This window comes from Vombatus ursinus, unplaced genomic scaffold (genome assembly GCF_900497805.2).
Source record: "Vombatus ursinus unplaced genomic scaffold, bare-nosed wombat genome assembly UNPS02014798.1, whole genome shotgun sequence".
In the NCBI taxonomy this organism is placed as follows: Eukaryota; Metazoa; Chordata; class Mammalia; order Diprotodontia; family Vombatidae; genus Vombatus; species Vombatus ursinus.
In genome coordinates, this window is record NW_020954576.1 from 4,299,728 (window position 1) to 4,323,233 (window position 23,506).

At 35.1% G+C, this 23,506-nt stretch overlaps 1 protein-coding gene across 1 annotated transcript in view; it reads right to left on the reverse strand.

Moving 5' to 3' along the window:
• Positions 1 to 812: 812 nt before the first annotated feature.
• Positions 813 to 23,506, reverse strand: part of LOC114049830 (ras-related protein Rab-4A) — a 55,961-nt gene continuing 33,267 nt past the window's right edge. Inside the window, exons 2-8 of the mRNA XM_027871254.1 lie at positions 17,390 to 17,470; positions 15,841 to 15,955; positions 10,070 to 10,132; positions 8,823 to 8,977; positions 6,344 to 6,439; positions 3,815 to 3,956; positions 813 to 2,938 (exon numbers count right to left, since the gene is read on the reverse strand). Coding sequence (XP_027727055.1) covers positions 3,841 to 3,956; positions 6,344 to 6,439; positions 8,823 to 8,977; positions 10,070 to 10,132; positions 15,841 to 15,955; positions 17,390 to 17,470 — 626 coding nt within the window. The 3' untranslated portion in view covers positions 813 to 2,938; positions 3,815 to 3,840. The remainder of the gene's footprint in view (positions 2,939 to 3,814; positions 3,957 to 6,343; positions 6,440 to 8,822; positions 8,978 to 10,069; positions 10,133 to 15,840; positions 15,956 to 17,389; positions 17,471 to 23,506) is intronic.

Here is a 23,506-nt window from a genome sequence, read left to right on the forward strand (position 1 = left end):
CAGACAGGAGACACATGAAAACATTCTAACAATTAAGTATACTACTTATTATGCAGGGGTTGGGAGAAAGTCTCTTTAGGCAAAAATGGCATTCACTAAGAATGTAAATGCCTTAAATACAAAACATCTGAACCATATAGGTTTCCATGAAATGCCATCCTATTTAATTATTGGGCCACCAATACAAATACTCTACTTCTTACAAAGATATATTTTTTCAGTTCCAAGACTGAAATATCAGTCTTTTATAATAGTGAGATAAGGGAGGAGGAAATATTTTAGTTCTTAGATTTGTAATGATTGCATTAGAAAAGACTCCTATCTAGGTTTCTTTAAATCAATAAGCAGTATCAACAAACCTTGGAGGGAGGATGTTGAGAGTTTAGAAACTCAGCCACATCCCTCTCAATGTAACTGTGGCAGGACCACTGTTTGCATGAATTCCTTCACTGGATGTTAATCCAATGCAAAAGTTACAGAGTAACAAAGGACAGCATACAGCTGTGTGTATGAGAATAGTTACATTAGCAAAAAGATACTTGTTGGTACATAATGAGTCCAGAATTCATATGAATCTTTTGAACTAGACAGAAAACAGATGCAGTTTATTGCAGTATGAAATAAATCATCTGAGTTTCTAATTCCAGCATGGAATACCCCTGTATAAAAATATTGGTTTCCTTAACTAGATTTCTAAAAGAGTCGAAATATAATGACAACTACACACTTTTTGAAGCAAAACTATAAGATTTCTATATTAAGATTCTTTTATTTTACCAAAGAAGAAGTAAATTTAAAAAATTAATCCACAATTCTAATTCCAAACAGACCTCAGGTTTTTTTCTAGCAAGTATTCTAAAATTTCAATTCTGCTACCATTCAAATAATCCAGAGGGGCTAAAAAAGCAAATGCTTCTTGATAGTCCCATAACCAGTACTTAGATGCTGGAATAAGTAACTCAGAACAATTTCTCTCTCCTATTCCTGCTTCCCAGTAGCAAGAATCCTTACTGGCTTAGTTGGACAGAAGCTTTTATTGTTGCAAAGAGGCACACAGTAGCCATGGTTTAGCAATACAGTCAATCTATTTTGCCACCCCAAAGTTTTAAGTTTAATCAAAACTAAAAGCTCTTGGTTGTTTTTTTTTTCACGCTGACTTCTAACATCTTGTCAAATACATTTATAATTCCATGCAAAAAAGCTACCTAAAAATTAGTGAATCCAAGTTGACAGATCCTTCAAAAGTGAGGGGTCAAAGGAAAGGAATATTTTGAGTGAAATGTATTTCCTTAATTTAAATTGCCAAGAAAAATATTAAAATGAGAATCTCATTCAATACTTTTCAAAATAAGATACTGAAGGTATTAAAAGCAAAGCGAAAATGCCTAAAACAAATACATACTGATTCCTTCACCAAAACCATCATTCATTTGTTAGCTGCATCCTCAATCTCAGCTCATTAATAAATCAGAACAGTGGGTGGCTTTTAATGAAAGATCAAGTGAGATGAACTGAGTGGCTATCAATTACTTACAACAAGGAAAAGTCACCAGAGAAGGAAAGAACAAGAAATATGTAAGATGAAGAATGTTTTTTGTACTTTTAGTACCAGACTTAAATAAAATTGCATTTAACTATAAAGAAACATTCCACTGAATATATACCTACATAAGCATATATGTATAGAGAGATTCCTTTAAAGTAGTGATATATTAAAATGTTAGAACAATTCTTTTTTTTAAATTGAAAATATAATTTACACTTTGATAATGCTATGTGAATTAAAAACCACAGAAATGTGAGAATTGCAATAAGGCATCTTAGACATCTTGAACTCATGTATGTTTGTATCATGTAGTTTTGACTCATACCTGAGATACACAGATAACTCTACCATACATCATTACTATGATTTTAAATGCATGCCATGAGAGAAAAAATAGAAGAATGGAAGCTTAAATATCTGGGGAAACTATCTAAAAACTTCTTCAAATTAGCTCAATGTAATAGTTTTCTAAAGAATGGTCATGAAATAATAACATAACAGAGTTGGGACATTGATGCTATGACGTTGCTTAAACAAACAAACCCACCCCCAAACCAAGTAAATGATCCAGATTCTAGTCATCAAGCTAGATGGAAAAAAAAAAAGAACAGTCGATTGTTTATGTTTATAAATGAAGAGTTCTGAAGATCCAAGGTCAAATGATTTTTTTCAAAGGAGTGTAATTTTTTTTTTTAGTATGTTTAACTAAGTGTGGAAAATACCTCAAAAACCAACAGAAACCTGTACAGGTGCATTTTCAATGGAAAAATCATTTTCCAATTTTATTTTCTTATATTATTAGTGAACTTTAAAGTAATGACCTCATTGTATTTCAAGTGTAAATCACGTAAACATTGTGTAGCATGTGGCAAAAAAAAAAAAAAATTAAATAGGAAATGCACTGACCAACAATGCCAGTGGCTTTGTATTTCAGGTCATAAATATAACCAAATGTGCAATACAACACAAACATGATGATAAAAAGCACTCCTTACAATTAACAAATTCTAGTTCGTATGATTAAAAAAAATATTAAACTGCATTTAGTGCAACATTCTATTATATCGTACATCATATACCATGCTTTGGAAACTTACCGCACTACAGTATATACAGGCAGGATACAGCAAAATGTTTAAATGAAAAGTGAAAGGGAAAATGTAGGACAGAAAATTTTTACATCTATGTATACATCTAATTGTATTGTCCATTGAATTAGATTTATTATAGAATCTGCTGTGCCATATTGACTATCTTGCATAACACCTTGAAGTACTTTTATTTTTCCCCCAGCAATGGTCTACTTCAGACACAGAGTAGAAAGATCGTGATAAAAATGGCAGAACCTTGAAGCTTCATCAGTTGCTTCCCAAATATCATTTGTATATAGAGCTAGAAAACATTAAGAACAAAACAAATCATGACTATGCATTTTAAAACAGATTTTGGTTAGCATGTGACTCGTAGTAAGAACTGAAAGAAACAGTTTGTTAGCAACAGGAAAGAAAAAAGGGAAAGCTTTTGATTAAAAAAAATATGATTTCCATTTAAAACTACATAAACGAGGTTTCTTTTTGCTAAAGAGATTTGATCTTATCAGATTTTCATTGGCCCATGAAAGATAAAATAAATTTGTGCTTTACCAATGATTGCAATACTACCAATTGGCTTAAGTAGATTTTTTCAGAAGAACCTATGACTTGGAATTAAAACATAAAGATTCACTGTTTAATGAAAATCACAAAAAAACAAACAAACCACCACCAACAAAGTTTTTGTATATTATGTAAGTGGAGAATATTTGAGGATGCTTATTTTAAAAACATAAAATGTTAATGGTACATTTCCAGGACAAAGCATAAAGGAAGATTTCCCCCCTCTTTTTTCACTTAGGGAAACAGAAATAAACAGGTAGATAAATTTCCCACACATTTACAACATATTTCTATCAGAATGGGATCACAGTATCACAGGTACAGAGCTGGAAAGGATCTCAGAGGTCACTTAGTTTGATCCCTTCATTCAAAAGCAGAGGAAGGTGAGGTGCAGTTGAAATAACTGGCTGAAGGTAGTAAGTGGCAGAGGTGGGATTCCCTGAGGGCCTCTGGCACCAAGCTCTCTACCACATGACCCCTTCTTTTTTACAACTTAGCAACTTTTAAAAGTCATAACATACTCATAAGCAGTAAACTATGTAAAGAGCTATGTAGCTTGCAAACAGATTAAACATCGAAAGAGGAGCAAAGCTATCTTCTTGCCAAAACCTACCTTAGGTTTTTATAGTGTGCAAAATTTTAACAGCCGCACTCCTGAGCACTTTGGGCTTGTGCGCGACGTGGTGATCTAAGCTGTCTTAAGGCAGCATCTCCATATTGAATACCTGAGCCCATTCTTTCTGGATCCAGTTCACCTGGGGATCAACCAACACTTGTTGGAAAAATGCTTCAAAACTTAATTTATCTGTATCTTAATAGTGCAGATACAAAGCAACATAGTCCCTCATATACTTTATAAACTATGAAGAGTTGGGAGGAATTGTGCACACAAATAATTATTATACAAATCAGAATATGACTAAATGCATAGGGGTGGGATCAAATATAATGACATAAAAGAGTCCAGGAGGAAAGGATCATTTCTAGTTGGTGGGAGAAGAGAGAATAATTTAGGGAAGGCTTTATAGAAAAGGTGTTGTCTGAGCTAGGCTGTGAAAGAATAAAAGGATTTCAACAGGCACCGATGTGAGGGGAGTCCATTCCAAGCAGGGGAAGCAATATGCGGAAATATATGGTGGTGGGAGAGAGTGGGATGATATCAAAGAATGACAAGTGGTCCAAATTTTGCTATAGTGCTACTCTGAAAGGAGGAAAAAACTGGAGGCAAATTGTGGAGAGCCTTGAATGCCAGTTTAAGGAGGCTCTATTTTACTTCCCAGCCAATGGAGAGCCATTGAAGATTTTTGAGGAACTTGAAATGATGAGACCTGTATATTAGAAAGATTATTTTAGCAACTATAACAAGGATGGACTAGAGAGGGAAGGAATTGGAGGCAAAGAGACCAGTTAACAAACAATTGCAAAAGCCTAGGCGAGAGGTAATTTCGTCTTGAAATAGTTATGGTATCGACAATGGGAGTGGAAATTAGTGCCAGATACAAGACGCATCACTGAAGTAGAACCAATAGGATTCTATGGCAATTGATTAGACAGGGGTCAAAGAGAAGGAGGAAGGGAAGCAAGGAGAGATGGAGATGGATTGAGGGGAAAAAAGAGGGGAAGAGGGGGAGAGAGAATGACTGATGGAGCAAGGTCTCTGAAATAAAAGGAATATGGTAATGGTAGATTATGTTTCTGTAATGACTTACCCACTTAACATCTTATCAGTAATACTTAAGAACCCCAGATTTTATCTTTACATTTACATACAGAGGTGATATCAAAATTCTATTTAATATTCCAGAAGGAATTAATTTTCAGAGGTGTCTTATGAGATAACAAACACATCATCTAAGGATAGACTAGAAAAGCAATAAAATATCCTATACAAAATTTCATGCTATGTGTTCAAAGTCATTTAGCATTAAACTAAGATTTAAAATACATTGCACACTAATACCATTAACTCTATAAATTTCTGGTTTTAATTACAAAAGCTGAATGCATATATAAACATACATATATAATACATACATACATACATATATATGTGTGATTTTAATTACAAAAGCTGAATAGGAAATTATTCAAAAGTGCTAGTTTAAAAGAGAATCATGCTTTTATGGAAAATGAATACAGATTCAGTAGGCTGAATCTGAATTATTTTTAATTTGATTTGACTGAAGCAACAAATAGTGACCAATAAGTTAGTTTACAACACAGGCAGTGTAGCCTTACAGGTCAGAAATTAGACCTGATGTAATATATCTATATCTATCTGTACCTATACACACCCATACACACACACTCACACATATATGCAGAATGGCCTCCAGTTAGAAACTGTTGCAATCATACAGGCTATACAACTTCTTGACTATTAAACAAAAGGGTTTCCTGACATTGTTTCCTGCCATAAAATTGCCGTATATGGCTAGTTTTAATAGAATCAGTCCTAATGAGAGAAGAATACAGAAAGTTATTTTCTTCTTCTATCCAACAAATCCAAGAAAAGCTCTGATTGAAGTAAAAAAAAGACAAACAAAAAAGAAACCCAAAGATTTTCATGACCTACAGTGCCATTACTTTATTTTTTAATTTTAAAGTTAAATAAATATTTTTCCAGTGAACAAAATTTTATTTCCTACCTTCCTATGCCCTGCTGGAAAAAAAGAGAAAGAAAAATAAAACCCTTATAAGAGGGCTACATAATCAAACTAACAAATTCCCATATCAGCCATGTCCAAAACATATTTCATTCTGCACCCTGAATCCATCACCTATCTGGAGGCGGGTAGTATAACGCTGTTCTTTTGCTACTAGCATTACTAATCTCCACAGTTGAATTATCCTCTCTTTACCATAACTGAAGGCTAAAGCATCTACTATAAGAACAGAACAGTTATTGGGATCAAAACCTTACCCATTTAACCAACTAATGGCGATTTTTGTTTGACACCCTAGGTGAATATGGTTTGCCTAAATTTCTCCTGAAAATACTGATAAGTAATACTTGTCATGTAATATATATGTATGATATATACATACATATAACACATATATACACAACAATAAATAACTTTGTAAGGAGAGAGTATAGAGCCAAATTTATCAAACATTTTACTAACAGTAAATTTTTTACCTGATTCAATTTTATTGAGTATTTTTCTTGCACACTGGACAAAGGCTTCTTCTACATTCTCCCCTGTTAGCGCGCTTGTTTCTAAAAACATAAGCTCTATATTTGATGTAACAGAAACAAAACACAAACCCCAAATTAGAATAATGACAGTTGCTGAGCCACTATCAAATCTGTATGTGATATTCTCTTAAAAAGAACAACAGAATGGTAATTTTTGGCCTAACACTTAGATTGTTCAAGCATAAAAATACTTCGGTGAAATTTACATTTCTTTGCTGTTTTATTGTTAACATAAAAATCACTATCACCTTAGGTTAGCACATACGAGTTTGTTGACAAAATTGTCTAACAAGTAATACTAGTTTCACAGTCTGGCCCACCCGAAGTTACTAAGCAACAACATGGTCAAAATTACCAAATAACTTCACTTGTCTAATGTAAACTTATTTTTCCTTTAGGTCTCGTATAAGACAATGCTGAAAGCAGAGTTAGATAATAACAGTTTCTATTTTAAAGTTATACTTTTCATAGATACATTATTTCACCATTAAAGGTTGTTTCAAAGGCATTCTCATTTATTCTGTTTGTAGTCAGTAGATCGTAAAAAGAAACATACTTGGTGTGGTGGATTTGGAGTCAAAGGACCTAGTTCAAATTGTTAATCTGCCATTATACTATCTAGTGTGATCTTGGGTAAGTTAACTACTCTGGGCCTCAGTTTTCTCACCTGCAAAATGGGGCTGGGTTAATCAATCCCTAAGGTCTCTTCCAGTTCTAAAGCTATCACCCTATGACTTCAATTAGAAAAGAAATCAAGCACACACACCTATCATTTCCCATATACTGCTTTACTTTTCACTTACTTTTAGTTTATTATTTATCATCATCATCATCATCATCACCATCACCAACTTGCTTCATATGTCCCTATACTATGTGGTGAAGATCCTATTGCCAGGCTAGATAATCTAGTCCTAACCCTGAACCAAATGGCCAAGGGTTGGGGAGAGGTGAGGTTTTTTTCCCTCTTTACCCATCATTCACCATTGGTTTCAATGTTTGCTTCAGCTGATGTAGAATGTTTCACAGCTCAAATATTAAAGGACCCCAGGATGAGATGTGCAGCAGGAAGAGTAAGGAGGGGTTGCTGGTATGACCTGGAAATGAGTATGCTGAGGTCCTGAAGTATATCCTTGTCATAAATTAGTACATAGGATCTAATATCTAAGAAGAGGGCTAGGTTGGATATCTAATTCTTCTCATCTTCTTTCTTCGTATTCTTTTCTTAACCTTGTCAGGGAAGGTTATATGACCACCACCTTACCTACCACCTCCCTTTAAACTCCGATAGAGAAAGCCGAGGACCCGGAGCCCAAGAAACCTGGGGAGAACAGACCAGCAGCCCTGTGTAGTCACCACTGAGACTGGACCCATGATCATTCTTGTCACCACCAATACCAACTGCTGACCAACTGTCAATGACCAGCAGATAAGTCTAAGAATCTTGGAAACAGCTGTGTCCCCAGAGCACTGGGTGCATTCAGGGAATTAACCCTTGTGGAGATGTTCACTGAGTAGCTGCTTCATTCTGGGTTTCAGCTTATGTCTCCTAAGCAGCCACAGATACTAGAGACATGGAGAAGAAAGCTATTGTCCTGTCAGATGATTCAGCCCCAGGAAGGGATATGGCTCATCACTGAGAATAACATTTGATGCGTTACCACTTGCTCTGCTGCTGTACCATAAACACAACGGGGGCCTTTTCATCTGATTTACAGCTGATACCCCCCTCTATGTGTTGTCTTTCTCTATTAGAATGGGAGCTCCTTGAGAGCAGGGCCTGGCTTATTTTTCCATTTCTGCTCCCAGTGCTTATGATTTTTTGTTTGTTTGTTTTTGAGACCAGGGCTCCCTATCTCTCCCAGGCTGAAAACGCAGAGGTCACACAGAAGCCCAACTCTACTAGCAACTGGGAAGGAAGCTTTGACTTGCTCCATTTTGGACCTGGGCCAGTTCATTGCTCCTTAGGCAGCCTGGTTACATCTCCCTCTTGGGGGGCTTACCATATAAACCGATATCAGATTTAGTGAGATGCCAATCAGTTTTAGCCCCACTGCAACTCAGAACATCCAAACTCAAGCTATCTATCATTCATTCTATGCCACTGTTGCCTTCCTTCCATCAAATGATGTATCATATCTGTTCATAAACAACAAAACACTTAGGCTGGTTGAGCATTTCTCCTTTCCCACCCACCTAGTTGTTGTTAATGAGTTTCCTTCTCTTTTGTTCTAATGCTATGCAATAAAGCACTGGAGTCAGGAACTTTGTCTCCTCTTCTTATATTTTCAATAATACAGTAAAAACCTACCACAATTTCAAAATATTGTAATAAAAATACTTCAAGTAGACTCAAACACACATAATATTAATAAAAAATATAACATGGAAATGGAATGGTATTTAATAGTTCCCCTACCATTTTCTTGGGCAAACCTAGAAGCTTCCAAGAAAGTAACTTCACGATCTGCATCCAGATCTTTTTTGTTCCCACAAAGTATTATGACAATATTTTGACTTGCTAGCATTCTTGCATCTGTCAACCAATTGGTAAGTGCATTATAGGTTTCTCGGCTGCAAAATGTAAGATCACAAAATTAAGATATGAAGTCCATAAAATATAATTTAATTTTAAATCAAGCATACTATTAAACATTTAAAAGACGCTATAGTTACTTAACATCCTTATCATAACAATATCCCCCAAACAATTAGTTAACCACAATAGGAATTTACAAAAACAAAAAGAAAAAAGAAAATCTGGTATGTTAATATTTTGTCATCACTAACTAGTTTTAATCACTGGGAAGAGAAGAAATAAGAAGTTGTGCATCTAAGGGTAAAATCTGGTTCATAGGTTACTAGACTTTTAAAGAAGGATTGGAAATTTAAGAAAAACTCAGAAGACCAAGCAAATTTTCATTATCAATTAATGCAACAGAGCCTTTTGGCATTAAGGATCTGATTTCTTTCCACTTCAATGCTTTTTTTTTTTTGCTAATATGTCATGTAAGTTCAGTGTGGGTCAAAAAATACCACATAAGTTATCAGTACTGATGTATGCTAAAAAAATTGACTTAATCATATTTAATTGTTTCCTTGTGAGTATAGTTTGGGCAGGTGTCATCAATCCTTTTGTTGCAGCACGCCTGACTCAGAAAGCAAACTGAGGGAAGTGAATGACAGAGCCCACTTCCTGGTAGCATTCAAGTACCTGGTCTGTTCTGTAAGCTCTCGAAACATTGATGGTGTTCACAAAGAAGGATATTTATTGTTAGCAAACTACTTATGAGGCCTAATGTGTCAATTTTTTGAACACTTATGGGAACCACAAAATAGTATATTAAGAAATGCATTAAATAATGTTCACTTTTTTCATCTAAAAGCACCTGTAATATGTACCTACAGATGTTTTATGAATAATAATTCAGAGAATACCATATGTACTGAAACAATGCTATATTTCATAGAAGGACACAGAAATACTGAAAGGTGATACAGGTTGCCAGAGACCACAGAGGAAGAGTCAAGTATATTTATTAAGCTCCAAATTATGCACATTGAAGTGAAAAAAATAAATTACAAATTTGTGAAACTAAAGATGCATGAATTTCAGACTATAGGAAGCAGACTATACTCTTTTCCTATAAGTAAATTTTGAATTACCTGGTAATGTCATAGACTAACAGAGCTCCTGCTGCACCTCTATAGTAACTTCTTGTCACAGACCTGAAAGAATTAGATTAGCTTTATTAACAGATTCAAACAGATTTTCACTACTGTTCTAAACAAGATATTTCCAAAGAAAGAGAAAAATGTATACCTTTTAGCTTTGTGAATTATAAATTATAAAGATATATAAGTACTTAGAAGCACTTATTTTTAACATTTCTAAGAGAGAACCAATGCATTTGCTATCAATATTGAGAGGGCAGCACGGTTAAATAGCATCCCTATTCTCTAGCTTATGAAACAGACACAGCTACTTTAAAGCAGCTAGATATATCAAGAAGCTACATATAGAGAAGCTCTTTGAAGACAGAAAAAGAGCTAGAATAATGCTTATCATGAAAAATGAGAAAGAAACCTTACTTTAATGAGGGAAAATTCTGGAAATAAAACCAATTCTTGAAACATCATAAAGTCCAAGAATTGTTAATAACCACCAAGATGTTTTTCTTGTTAAGAACAAACCATGCCAGACCAACTGAAATTCCTTCTAAAATGAGCAGAAGTCATTATACTTAGGCAGAAAGCAAGAAATATTAGTATCTTGACTTCAAGCAGAGACACATACTGTAGAGTATTTTCAAAATTTGGTTAGCCTTATAATGAGTAGTAATCAACTTAATCAGCTAAAATAAGACTCACTTCCATTCCTTTTCAAGAAATCTGTCCCATATCCACAAAGAAAGTGATTTTAATGTTGTTAATTTATAGCTGGAAAAGCTTAACTGCTCATATCATCAATGTTATGATAAGCCCAATGATTGATTCACTGCTCCGAATCAGTTTTCTGTATTCCTAGCTCTAGAGTGCCTGTGCAGTACAGAAGTTATAGCAATATGCAACCAAAATTATAAGCTTCGTTAATTCTATTTGGTAATAGCACCATTCTCATAGTTACTGAGGCCTGATACCTTAGAATTATCTGCAAATCTTTCCTCTCCTTCACATCCAATCAGTTTTCAAGTCCTATCATTTTGCTAGTGTAGACATTAAAGTAAAGCTGCTAGTGATTAAAATATTTGTAGTAGGTAGATCTGGCAAGTTAACTTGAATCAAGTGAAGAGCTGGATGTTGGGTGTGGTCATAGAATATGCACCACAAAAATATAATTTAGAATCTTGTAAACAGCCCTCAATCACCTAACTGCTAGGCTCCTAAGCCCCAAAAGAGGCAGGGGGTTTGGAACTTCTCCCACCTTTCATATACCATGGAGTCAGGCTGGCAGGCATTTAAGGTAGAGGGGGAAATTAAGAGTCTTTCCTACCCCTAAACTCTACAGTGCTACTACAGTAGAGAAGCCATAGAAAATGGAAGATGGTGGGAGGGTAGAAAAGAGTACCTTATTCAAAGGTTCTCTTAAAATAACCTCAGAGCTAGGACAATACAAAGCAGGCAAGACATTTTTCCCCATTGTCTTCTGCATGTCATAGGAAGCAAGTTATTTTTACAAGAAGAGAGAGAAAAGTTCCTTAGCTGTAATGGTAGTACTTTCTAAAAAAGAAAGGCACAAATTAAATCACGTTGCGGAGTATTGGCCATCTTCCCTCCACTAAAAGCTGTTTCTTGTTCCTGTCTTTCTTATTTTTGTTGGTGACACCATTTTCCCAGTCACCTAAGGCTGGAACCTTGGAGGTTATCTTGGACTCTACCTTCTCTGTCACATTCAATCAGTTGTCATTGTCTATTTTATCAGCATAATCTCTGTCATGTCTGTTCTCTCCTTTCTATTCACCTTGCCATCACTATTTAAAAGGCCCTCATTTCTCAATTGGCCTATTATAACAGCTTCCTAGGTGGTCTTTTTGATTCCAATCTCTTCACTCTCCAATCCATACTTAATACAACTGCCAAAATAATCTTTCATATCACACAAGTATCACCATTTTTCCTTCCTCAAAAATCTTCAGTGGTTCCTTAATACCTCTGGATTAAAATAAGCATTTCTTTTTCTGGCATTTAAGACCTGAAAAATATGGCTGGCTCCAAACTAGCTTAGCTTTCCATTTTTATTTCACTCTGTCTCTCCCCTTTTTCTCATCCTTAGTTGTTTCCTAATCTCAATCAGTCTTATCTTGTCTCAGTACATGCCAGCTGACTATCTCTTATGCCTGGAATGTACTCCCATTACTTCTCTGCCTACTGAAATTGTACTCTTCCTTCAAGGCCCAGCTTCTCTACAAGTGCTATCTTCTCTACAAAGTCTTCCACCAATCAAAGTCTTCCACCAATCAAAGCCGTCCACCAATTACTCCAGATGAAAGTTATCTTACCTCCCTCTTCTCAAATTTTCTTATAGCTCTTTGTATGAAATTTTACTTGTAAGTCTAGTTTTGACTATGTGACTACTAAATGATTATGTACAAGTGGTTGGCTAGCCATATCAATAGGTTCCAATGCAGGAAAGTAAACTGAGTATTTGATAAATATCTTTCTAACATTTAGTTCCATATGACATTTTTAACTGATACATTAAATATTAAACTTGTGAAGGATATTAGTTTAGAATGTCTGGTTAGTTATTTTTATATGATAAAATACAAAAAAAGATTTTGGCATGTTGAAGAAATGGTAACATATTATTAAGTTCAACAGGGACAAATGACACAGTGCACTTAAAATATGCAATATGTTAATAAACTACTAATATAAATAATTAGTAAGCCAAAAAAAGGAAATGCCAGAAAAGATACCTTTGGTATACTTTTAAGTAGGGGAAAATACATTAATGTCCTAGAAATACAGGAATAGCATATGCTGAAATTAGATGGCACAAGGAATGATGGATGAACACCTTCAACATCAAAAAACTCTTCTTTCAATTACTAAAATGATTTTCATTAAAGAAATAATTCCATAATATGTAGTTGACAATCCTGCAGTATATTACGGCAAGAATGTAGGCCCCCAGGATGGCATATTCTAATGCATTAATGATTTTTGGAAAAAGACCCTTTGGATGATCATGTTTTTCATCCACTTTGTTTTACCAAATATATTAGTTGTATCCTTGATTAAAATCATTTGACCTGTATTAAAAGATTTATCTTGGAAATACTTTAGAAAACTTCCATTTCTGTGTTATTTATTTAGCTAAAAGTAAATGGTATTACTTTGAAATACCATGTCTCAATTTCAGCAATCCAACTTTGGCTATTTGGTAGGCTGTAATTATTTAGGAATAATATATTTGGTATTTAAATATTGTACTGAATTTGACAGTCTTTTTAAAAAAGCTTACTTAACACTCCAAGGTTCTATGATTTCATTGGTGTGGATTATCCCCTTCACTAGTGATGGCTGAAACTCAACTACAACTTGATACTCTTTTTTTTTTTATCTTTTTTTTTCTTTTTTTTAGTGAGGCAATCAGGGTTAAGTGACTTGCCCAGGGTCACACAGCTAGTAAGCGTCAAGTGTTTGGTTCTGAGGCCACATTTGAACTCGGGTCCTCCTGACTTCAAGTCCGGTGGTCTATCCACTGTGCCACCTAGCTGCCCCTTCAACTACAACTTAATAGGTGGTCTTTAAGAGTGGCTGTGACTGAAAAATTCATCACTCAGGAGATAAGTCATTCCATCATAGCTAAGCTGATACTCAAACAGTAGAGATATAGCCCACCACTGAATATTTTATTAATGAATCTGTACTCAAAAGTTTCTCAGCTTGGTAGCATGTGACAGAACTTATATTTTACTTTACTAACTTATCTTTACTAACTTATCTTTAAGAATGAAAGTCATCTCATGCCATGATGAAGCATTAGAATAGGACTTTAGTGGAGGTTAAAAAAAAAAACCTCATAGACTTAGTATATAAAACTTAGACACTTCAGAATATTGGCCTTGGTTAAATATGATTTATAGTTTTGTTTAATAAAATTAAAAATTAGCTTGAATGTTCACAGTGATTTGTAAAATTTTCTGGCTCAACAGTTGTTGAAAATATAAAGCAAATGGTCTCAATATTGGCAACCCACCATTCCCAAGTCTGACTTGTACAGGATACTACATTCATATTTTGAGAAGAAAGGGAGTAAGAAAACAATGAATCTAATGAAAAGGAAGAAAGGATTAATTCTAAAAACAAACAAAATATTTTTATTTGAATCGGAAAAACAATAACTGCACATACATAACCTATTATCAAATTGCTTACCATTTTAGGAAGATGGGTGGGGAGGGAGGAAGAAAAATTTGGAACTCAATATTTTGTAAAAATGAATGCTAAAAATTGTTGTTTTATATATAATTGGAAAAATAAAACACTATTTTAAAAAAAGAAAAGTAATAACATGGAACAGTACAGAAAGGGCTGAACTGAGAGTCAAAGGATCTGGATTCAAAATCCCAGCTCTCACATTTATTAACCATGGACCTTGGGCAAGTCTCTTCTCCTCTCTGGGCCTCAGTTTTTTTATCTATAAAATGAGGAGTTTTGGGGAGGTAGGTGGCACAGTGGATAGAGCCCTGGAGTCAGGAGGAGCTGAGTTCAAATCTGGTCTCAGACACATAACACTCATTAGCTGTGTGATGCTGGGCAAGTCACTTAACCTCAATTGCCTCACCAAAAAAACCAAAAAACAAAAACCAAAAAACAGAGGGGTTTGAACTAGATGATCTCTAAGGTCCTTCTATCTCTAAACATTTATAATTCTCTACTAAGAAAAACCTTCCATAATAAACATTTTATATGTAATTCCATGTAATTATTTTTCCTAATATGTGTATATATCTTATCCCTTTTTTTTATAGAGGTTTCATTTTAGGGGGAATATCCTATATGCCTTATATGCAGCTAGATGGCACAGTGGATAGAGTGCTGGGCCTGGAGTCAGGAAGACTCATCTTCCTGTGTTCAAATCTGGCCTCAGACACTTACTAGCTGTGCAACCCTGGGCAAGTCACTCAACCCTGTTTGCCTCAATTTCTCATCCTCATCTAAAATGAGCTAGAGAAGGAAATAGCAAACCATTCCAGTATCTTTGCCAAGAAAACCTCAAATGGGGTCACGAAGAGTCAGATATGACTGAAATAACTAAACAAAAAAAATCTTATATCTGGACCGATGTTCTATATAACAATCCACTTTTCCACATTAATATAGTATAATGAACATAATTTAATCTTTGATGATTTTAGATCTTACAGTTTCCTAAGGTTAGGTCAACATTATAAATATGAATTATAATTATACAATACCATAAATGTAGAGAGTTTAGGGTATTTTATGGAATAACGACTCTAATACATACCCTGAGAAAAAGGGAATTTTTACTAAACTTGAGATTTGACTCTTTATCTTAAAAAAAGAGTTAAGGAAAAAATAGGTTGAATTTATAGGGGGGAAAAAGCAATGTATCCATCTTTATGTAAAATTAGGATGAAAGAGATTCTTCCAGTAAATAAAATATTCCCTAGGAATGAGTTAGGTGCTTTCAGTAGTGCATTCATTTTCATACCACTAATAGATCCTTTAGTAAATCCTTTAGTAAATCATTGTTATAGGAAACAAAATTGAATTTCTGCAGCTTTTTTTTTTTAAGTTAAAGGAGTTCCCTACGGTGGAAATTTGTAAATTTACTCCAAGAAAGTTAACTATGCATTGAAAGAATACAGCTGATTACAAGAGTAGATTTGTGAGAGACTGGAGAAGGAAAAGTAATGGCTTTAATTCTAACAAGAAACATTTTAAATAAAATTTTAAAATACCTGAATCGTTCTTGTCCTGCTGTATCCCATATCTGTAATTTTACATATTTACCACCTACATTTATTATCTTTGAACCAAACTCCACACCTATAGTGTGATTTGAATCATCTTTGACTGAAAAAAGAGAACAAAGACAAAAAATTTTAAATTTTAGGACATTTAGAAAACACACTTTGCAGGTTTCACAAAACAAGGAAACATTCTATATTATTTCACTAAGTTCATTCCATGTACAGAAAATTGTTCTTACTTATTCATTATTCTCAAAATAAGTTCTGCCCCCACATTTTACGTTAAGTATCCAAAATCAAGCAGTAGACTGTAATAAAATTTGAATATGTGTGGCCTACTGATAAAGTTAAACAACAATCAATAAAATGTATTGACTTTGTGCTATGCTTTAAAAAAGACTACATAATTTGTATCTTCAAAGATTTGATATATATTTTCCTTAACATTATTTCGACCAAAGTGACTAATCAAATGTTACCAAGTCTAGGTTTTGAGGTGGCTGGCTCTCATCCAATTCTTTATCTACCGAACAAATTATTCAGATATTCTCAAACTGTGAACACATGTGTGAATAAACAAGATGTGACACCTTGCAAAGGTACTTTTAAACCTTCCCTGTAGATCTGAGATCTGAGAATAATCCATATTCAGGTGATAGCTGAAGTGACATGACTAGTAATTGTTCTGAAATTAGTATAGAAGGAGAAACTGGATGTCCCATGACTGAATCTTGAGGGACTCCTAAAATTAATGGGATAAGAAGAAAAAAGAGAGCCACCCTGAGACGGTTATTTGGTTTTCAGGGGAATTTGTAGTAAAGTGGGAAACCTTGGGTATACTCACTGGAGTGCCATTGTTTTCTGTTATTTTTTTTTTAAAGTGGCAGGGTCAAGTAAAAAGTCTCTAATATAATTTTCAAAGTCATTTGTCAAAGTATCTAAACCAACTATAATGTTGTAGCCTACAACTTCTATTTATCTTAAAAAACAGAACCTAATTTATTAATACATGCCATCTCTTTCTTTAAGTTATTGGCAAATTTTTTACCAAAGATATTACATCTTTACCTATATACTCAAGATTCCAATCTCCTAAAATTCCACCTCTTCTACAAAACCTGGCCAGATAGGGCCAATATACAATATGGTTTCCTCTAGCCTCTCTCCCACATCTATTTATCTCAATTCAACTCTAAAATGTAGTTATCTATAGCACATATGAAATATAAATTCTTTATTACATAGTCAACATAATTAATATTGGCTTATGATACTTCACTATAAAACTGTAACATTTACTTTGGAAGCCCTCAACCAAATGTCATAACAAATATTATAAATCAAATTTCTTCTTTCATGCAATTCAAAAGAAAAAGAAAACAAAATCTCTTTTAGATCACAGCTATGGTTCCAGGAAAATATTTTAAAAGTTCTATTATGAATAGATATGAATAAAATAGTAGTCAGAAAACAGTATATATGTAACACACCTACACACACACATACATGAAAAAGTGACATATAGATAATAACTTACATTTCTTTTCAATAAACTGATGAAGTAAGCACGATTTGCCAGTTCCTGCATTTCCAATTACCAGGAACTTAAATAAAAAATCTAAAAGATAAAAAGGATGACATGAAAAAATTATTTTAAAGCAACAATTATCAATTTGTTCTTGGACTATGGTTATATAGTATGAAATCAAATGAAAAGGGGTAAATGTGAATGAAGTTTAATTCTAGCTTTCTTTACCCTAAACATTGTGAAAAATGATTAAATTTGAATGAAATTTCATGAATACAGCATGCAAGATGACTTTTTTTTGGTATACCACATTATTTGTTAACTTTATAGACTACCAGTAAGGCTGGCAACTGAAAAGTTTCCAGATAAACCCACTTCTGTCTAAAACCACCCCCAAAACAATAAGAAAGGCCCCATATGAAACAAAAAATCAACAAAAGAAGTTAACAAAGAATCCATAATAATATAATTTATCATGAAAAACAAAAAAAAGTCAAAATGATGCAAGACCACTCTACTGGCCAGGCAGGGATCAGTGCCCAACCCTACACTGTTAAATTTATATCTCTTTTTGTTTTTTATTTTTGGTGAGGCAATTGAGGTTAAGTGACTTGCCCGGGGTCACACGGCTAGTAAGTGTTAAGTGTCTGAGGCTGGATTTGAACTCAGGTCCTCCTGACTCCAGGGCTTGTGCTGTATCCACTATGCCACCTAGCTGCCCCAATTTACATCTCTTAAAAGACAAATCTAACTTGGTTTGCCCTCTACTCAAAAATTTTCGGTAGTTCCCTATCTCTAGGAAAAAATATACAATATTCAGCGTGCCTTCTACAGCTCTTTAAAATCTGGTTCATACCATTTCTAGTTTCAATTCATATTACTTTTCTTCACCCATTCTCCATTCCTGCCAAATTGGCTTGATAGCTGTTGCCCTCCCCTCTAACATTCCATAGCCCAGGGGTGGGGAACCTGTAGCCTTGAGGCCACATGTGGTCTGCTAGGTCCTTGAGTATGTCCCTTTGACTGAATCCAAACTTCACAGAAGAAACCTGCTCTGTGAAGTGTGGATTTAGTCAAAGGGCTGCACTTGAAGACCTATAGGGCCACATGGCCTCTGCCACCCCTGCCATAGCCTATCTGCATGCCTTTGCACAGATGATACCCCATGTCTGGAATGTATCTCCTCCTCACCTCCACTTCTTAGTATCACTAACTTCCATTAAAGCAAAACTCATGTCACTGCTTACATGAAGCCTTTCCTGATCCTTCTAGTTGTTAATGCTCTCTCCTTTAAATTTCTTTATAGAACTTAGCATATACTTTGTAATTACTTATTTGTGAACATGCATGTAATATATGCATACAATACAATGTAAGTTCTTTGGAGTGACCAAACCTCCTGGAATTTGTGAGAGAGAAAAGGAAGTCTGGTTATAGTCTGATACTCACCCTGAACTTTGGAAAAGCATATTATAAAGGAAAGTTCAGAGGAAAGATATATAAGAGCTAATGATCAAAGTAGGAGGAAGTCAGCACAAGAGGACTGGTAGATAAAATTAAGAAGAAACAACCGAAATTAATTCCAGTGGGCAGGAAAAACGAGATTTGTCTGAAAAGAACAATGTGGACACACACGGAACTTACCAATTTACTCAGATTTTTAAAAAGAAGTATACAGAAGACAGAAGGCAAGCTGGGTGACAAGAGTGATAAAGAGTGTGGAAGAGGATTCTGGGAAGATGGTGGAGTAGGTCAGAAAACTCCAGACTCTCCACATTTCCTCCACACACACACAAAAAAACCCAAAACAGAACACTGCCTCAAAGTGAACATAGAGTGGCAGAAATAAAGTAGGGGTAAAGCAGTTGTCCTCCTAAGAGAACCTCAGAACCTCCAGTGGTGGAGGTTTGACCTGAGTGAAGTGCAAATACCTCCAGGCAGACTCCACTAAATCAACAAACAACAAGCCCTGGGGGCATCTGGGTTAGGCTACAGCCCTGGCCTCAGGAACTCTCATCTCACAGACAGTGTGGGGGTCCTACCCTAAGGGTAGGGGAAGACTGAAGGACCCTCTGCTGTATCAGGATGCCAGGTCCAGCTGTACTGAACAGATACCCCAGGCTGTGGGCAAGAAGGAACAAGCACATGTCCAGTGAGTGCAGGGTTGGCTGTGGGCACTGGCAGGAGAGCAGAAGGGAGAGCTGAAGTTTGGAGGGACCAGACAACAAGAGCATTTTCAAGACAGTATGTTTGGGGGCCCCAACCTGTGGCTTAGGGGTGGAGAGAAGTACCTCTGGTTGGGCCCCTAGAACAGAGCTCAGAAAATAACAGCAAGAAGGAACCGAGACCTGGGGTACCATTCTCCACACCTCACAACTACAGTCCAATTACAATAATAAGCTGTTAAAATGAAAATAAACAAAATAAAAAATAAAAGTGAGTAGGCAAAGGAGAAAGAACCCGACCACAGACTGCTACTATGGGCATAGAGAAGATCTGGGTTCATATTCAGAGGAAGATAGTGAAGTTAAAAAAGCCACTCCCACTTCAAAGAGAAATATCAAACGGTTACAAGCTCAAAAAGAGTTCTTGGAAGAACTTTAAAAGTATTTCAAAAATCAAATAAGAGAGATTGAGGTAAAATTAGGGAAAAACATAAGAGCAATCCAGGAAAAGTATGAAAAGAAAGTCAACCAATTGGAAAAAGAGATCCAAAAACTTAAGAAAGAAAATAAATCTTTGAAAACTAGAATTGGGCATGGGGAAGCTAATGACATTACAAGACACCAAGAAACAATAAAACAAAATCAAAAGAATGAAAAAATAGAAGAGGACGTAAAAGATATTAGAAAAACAACTGATCTGGAGAACAGATGGAGGAGAGACAATATAAAAACTATTAGACTACCTAAAAGTTACAATCAAAATAAGTCTTCATACAATATTACAAGAAACTATTAAAGAAAACTGCCCTGAAGTTTCAGAATTAGAGGGTAAAGTAGAAATAGAAAAACTCCAAGGATCACTACCTGAAAGAGATCCCAAGATGAAAACTTATGGGAATATTATAGCCAAGTTTCAAAGCTCCCAGGTTAAGGAGAAAATACTGCAAGCAACAAGGAAAAAAAAATTTAAATACCAAGGAACTACAATCAGGATCATACAGGACCTAATAGTTTGCTTTCACATTAAAAGACCGCAGGTCCTAGAACAAAATATTTTGAAGTACAAAAGGACTGGGGTTGTGACCAAAAATAACTTACTCAGCAAAGTTGAGTATAATTCTGAATGAGAAAAAAAATGGATATTTAATGAACTGAGAGACTTTCAAGTATTTGTGACAAAAAAACCAGAACTCAATGGAAAATTCAATATATAAGACACAGAAGAAACATGAGAGAAACATTAAAGACCTACTATAAGAGACTAAATAAGGTCAAACTGTTTACTTCTTATATGTAAAAATGTTATCAGGACTCTTAAGACTGTCACTACTAGAGTAGTTTGAAAAAAGACGGGCTGAGCTGAGTATGATGGGTTGATTCTAAAAAAGAAAACTGGGTAGGAAGAGGTAAAAAGGAGCAATTACCTCATACAAATGAGGAAAGAAAGAACTGATACAAAAGAAGCAAGTAGGGGTGGAGGGCTGGTAGTGCTGGAACCTTACTCTCACAGGTTTTAACTGGGTTAAAGAGGGAACAATATATACATATAGAAGGGTATAAAAGTCTTCTGAATTTATAAAGAAAAAAGAGGGCAAGGGAATAGGATAAGGGAGGAACTTTTAGGTGGGTGTATAGATTAAGAATTGGGGGGGTTTGGGAAAGAAGATAAGGGAGAGACTCTTAGAGTGATAGGTAGATTAAAGTAGAGGTTGGGGAGGATAGGATAAGGGATGGGTTCTTTTAGGAGTAGCGAGGATTAAGGAATAGGAGGGCAAAGTAGTGGTTAAAAGTAAATAGTAAGTAAATAGAAGTAAAGAGTGAGATGGGATAGGGTAAATAGGGTAAGAAGGATAAATAGCGAGGAAAAATAGGATGGAGGGAAATACACAGCTAGTAATTATAATTTTGAATGTGAATGGGATGAATTTACTCATAAAATGGAAATGGATAATAGAATGGATTAAAAATCTGAATTCAACAATATGCTGAAACACACTTTTTAAAAAATGAGAGATACACACAGAGTTAAAATAAAGGGCTGGAGCAGAATTTATTATGCTTCAGCTGATGTAAAAAAAATCAAGAGTAGCAATCAAGATCTCTGACAAAGTTAATTAATATCTTTAATCAAAAGAGATAAACAGGAAATTACACTATGTATCACTAATATTATTCAATATTGTTTTAGAAATTCTAGCAATAGCAATAAGAGAAGAAAACGAAATGGAAGGAATTGAGAGAAATGAGGTAATAAACTATCTCTTTTTTGCAGACATATGATGATATATTTGGATATCCTAAAGATTCAGTAAAAAAGTTAGTTGAAACAATAATTTTAGCAAAGTAGAAGGATGTAAAATATACCCACATAAGTCATCAGCTTCTCTATATATCACCAACAAAACCCTGTAAGAAGAGATAGTGAGAGATACCCCATTTAAAATAACTAGCTAATACAACATGTCTGAGAGTATATCTGCCAAAACAAACCCAAGAACTACATGAACATAATAATTATAAACACTCTCAATATAAAGGATATGAACAGGCAGTTTTTTGATGAAGAAATCAAAACTACATATAGTTATATAAAAAAGGGTTTTAAAGCTGTGTTGAGAAGGGAAAAAGGACCAATGAAGAGACTTCTGCTTGGAATGGATGGGATAATGAGGACTGGAGAGAAGGGGAAGGCAAGGTTCCTTCTTTCTTTTCTCTTTTTCTCTGTTGAATTGGAAATGACAGCACAGAAATGACTAATGGGGAGCTGATTCTCAAGATAAGGAGATACAGTACTAGTTGGTTGCTCTTGATGAATTCAAGTCACCTGGTCCACATGAACTATATCCTTGGACACTAAAATGAAAGAACTGACAGACATGATTACTGATTCACTTTCAGTAATTAAAAGATCACAGAAATCAGGAGCTCTGCTACAAAAAGGGCAGAGATTCTGGTTCTGATTTTCAAAAAAGAGAGGAAAACAATCTGCTCACTATAGACCACTGAATCTGCCTTTGATTCTTAGGATAATTCTAGAAAGGCTCATTAAAGATGCATTTGGTAGACACCTAAAAAGTGGAATGGGTGACAGAGCCACATGGCTTCATCAAGATCAGGCCATTTCAGACTAAGCTCATTTCCTTTTTTGATAGGATTACTAAAATGTAAATAAGAGGAGTTGTGTAGCTAGTGTGTACCTAGATTTTAGCATCCTGGGAACTGATTTTAGAGCCCAAATCTGATGGCTGCACTATCATATTATGAAGAAAGTAGTATATTGATCTTTTTTTTTTTTGGCAAGGTAATTGGGGTTAAATGACTTGCCCAGGGTCACACAGCTAGTAAGTGTCAAGTGTCTGGTCTGAGATAGGATGTGTCTTGTCTGAGACCAGATTTGAACTCAGGTCCTCCTGACTCCAAGGCCAGAGTTCTATCCAATGCGCCACCTAGCTGCCGCCTGTTATACTGATCTTAATAGATTCCTCCCTCCTCATCTGTCACTTGACCTTTCTTTTTCATCCTTAAAATGTCCTTGGAATGATCTAGCTTGAAGGGTCTTTTGCTAAACACTCTCTTAAACTTCTTTTTCCCTTCTGTTTTATGAGGGAATGAAACTTCAGATATCATTGGCACAGGAAATTCCCAGAGGAGGATGACTGAAAGTCAACACTGAGAGGTTAAGTGACATGCCCAGGCTCACATATTCAGTATGTGTCAGGAAGACACTTGATCCCAGGTCTTCCTGGCTCTGAGACCAATTCTCTATCCACTATTTGATGTTGGCTGTTATGAGGCAATACTACTCATAAAATTCTAGCACCCTCACCTAAGATTTGTACAAACAAGTTTATATTCTAAGCTGATGTTGTCCTTGAATGTTATATCTCTACTTGGAAAAATTAAGCGTTTGCCAGATAAAGTAGTTTCTAGACTCGTGTGGTCTTTCTGCTGTGTTGATTTT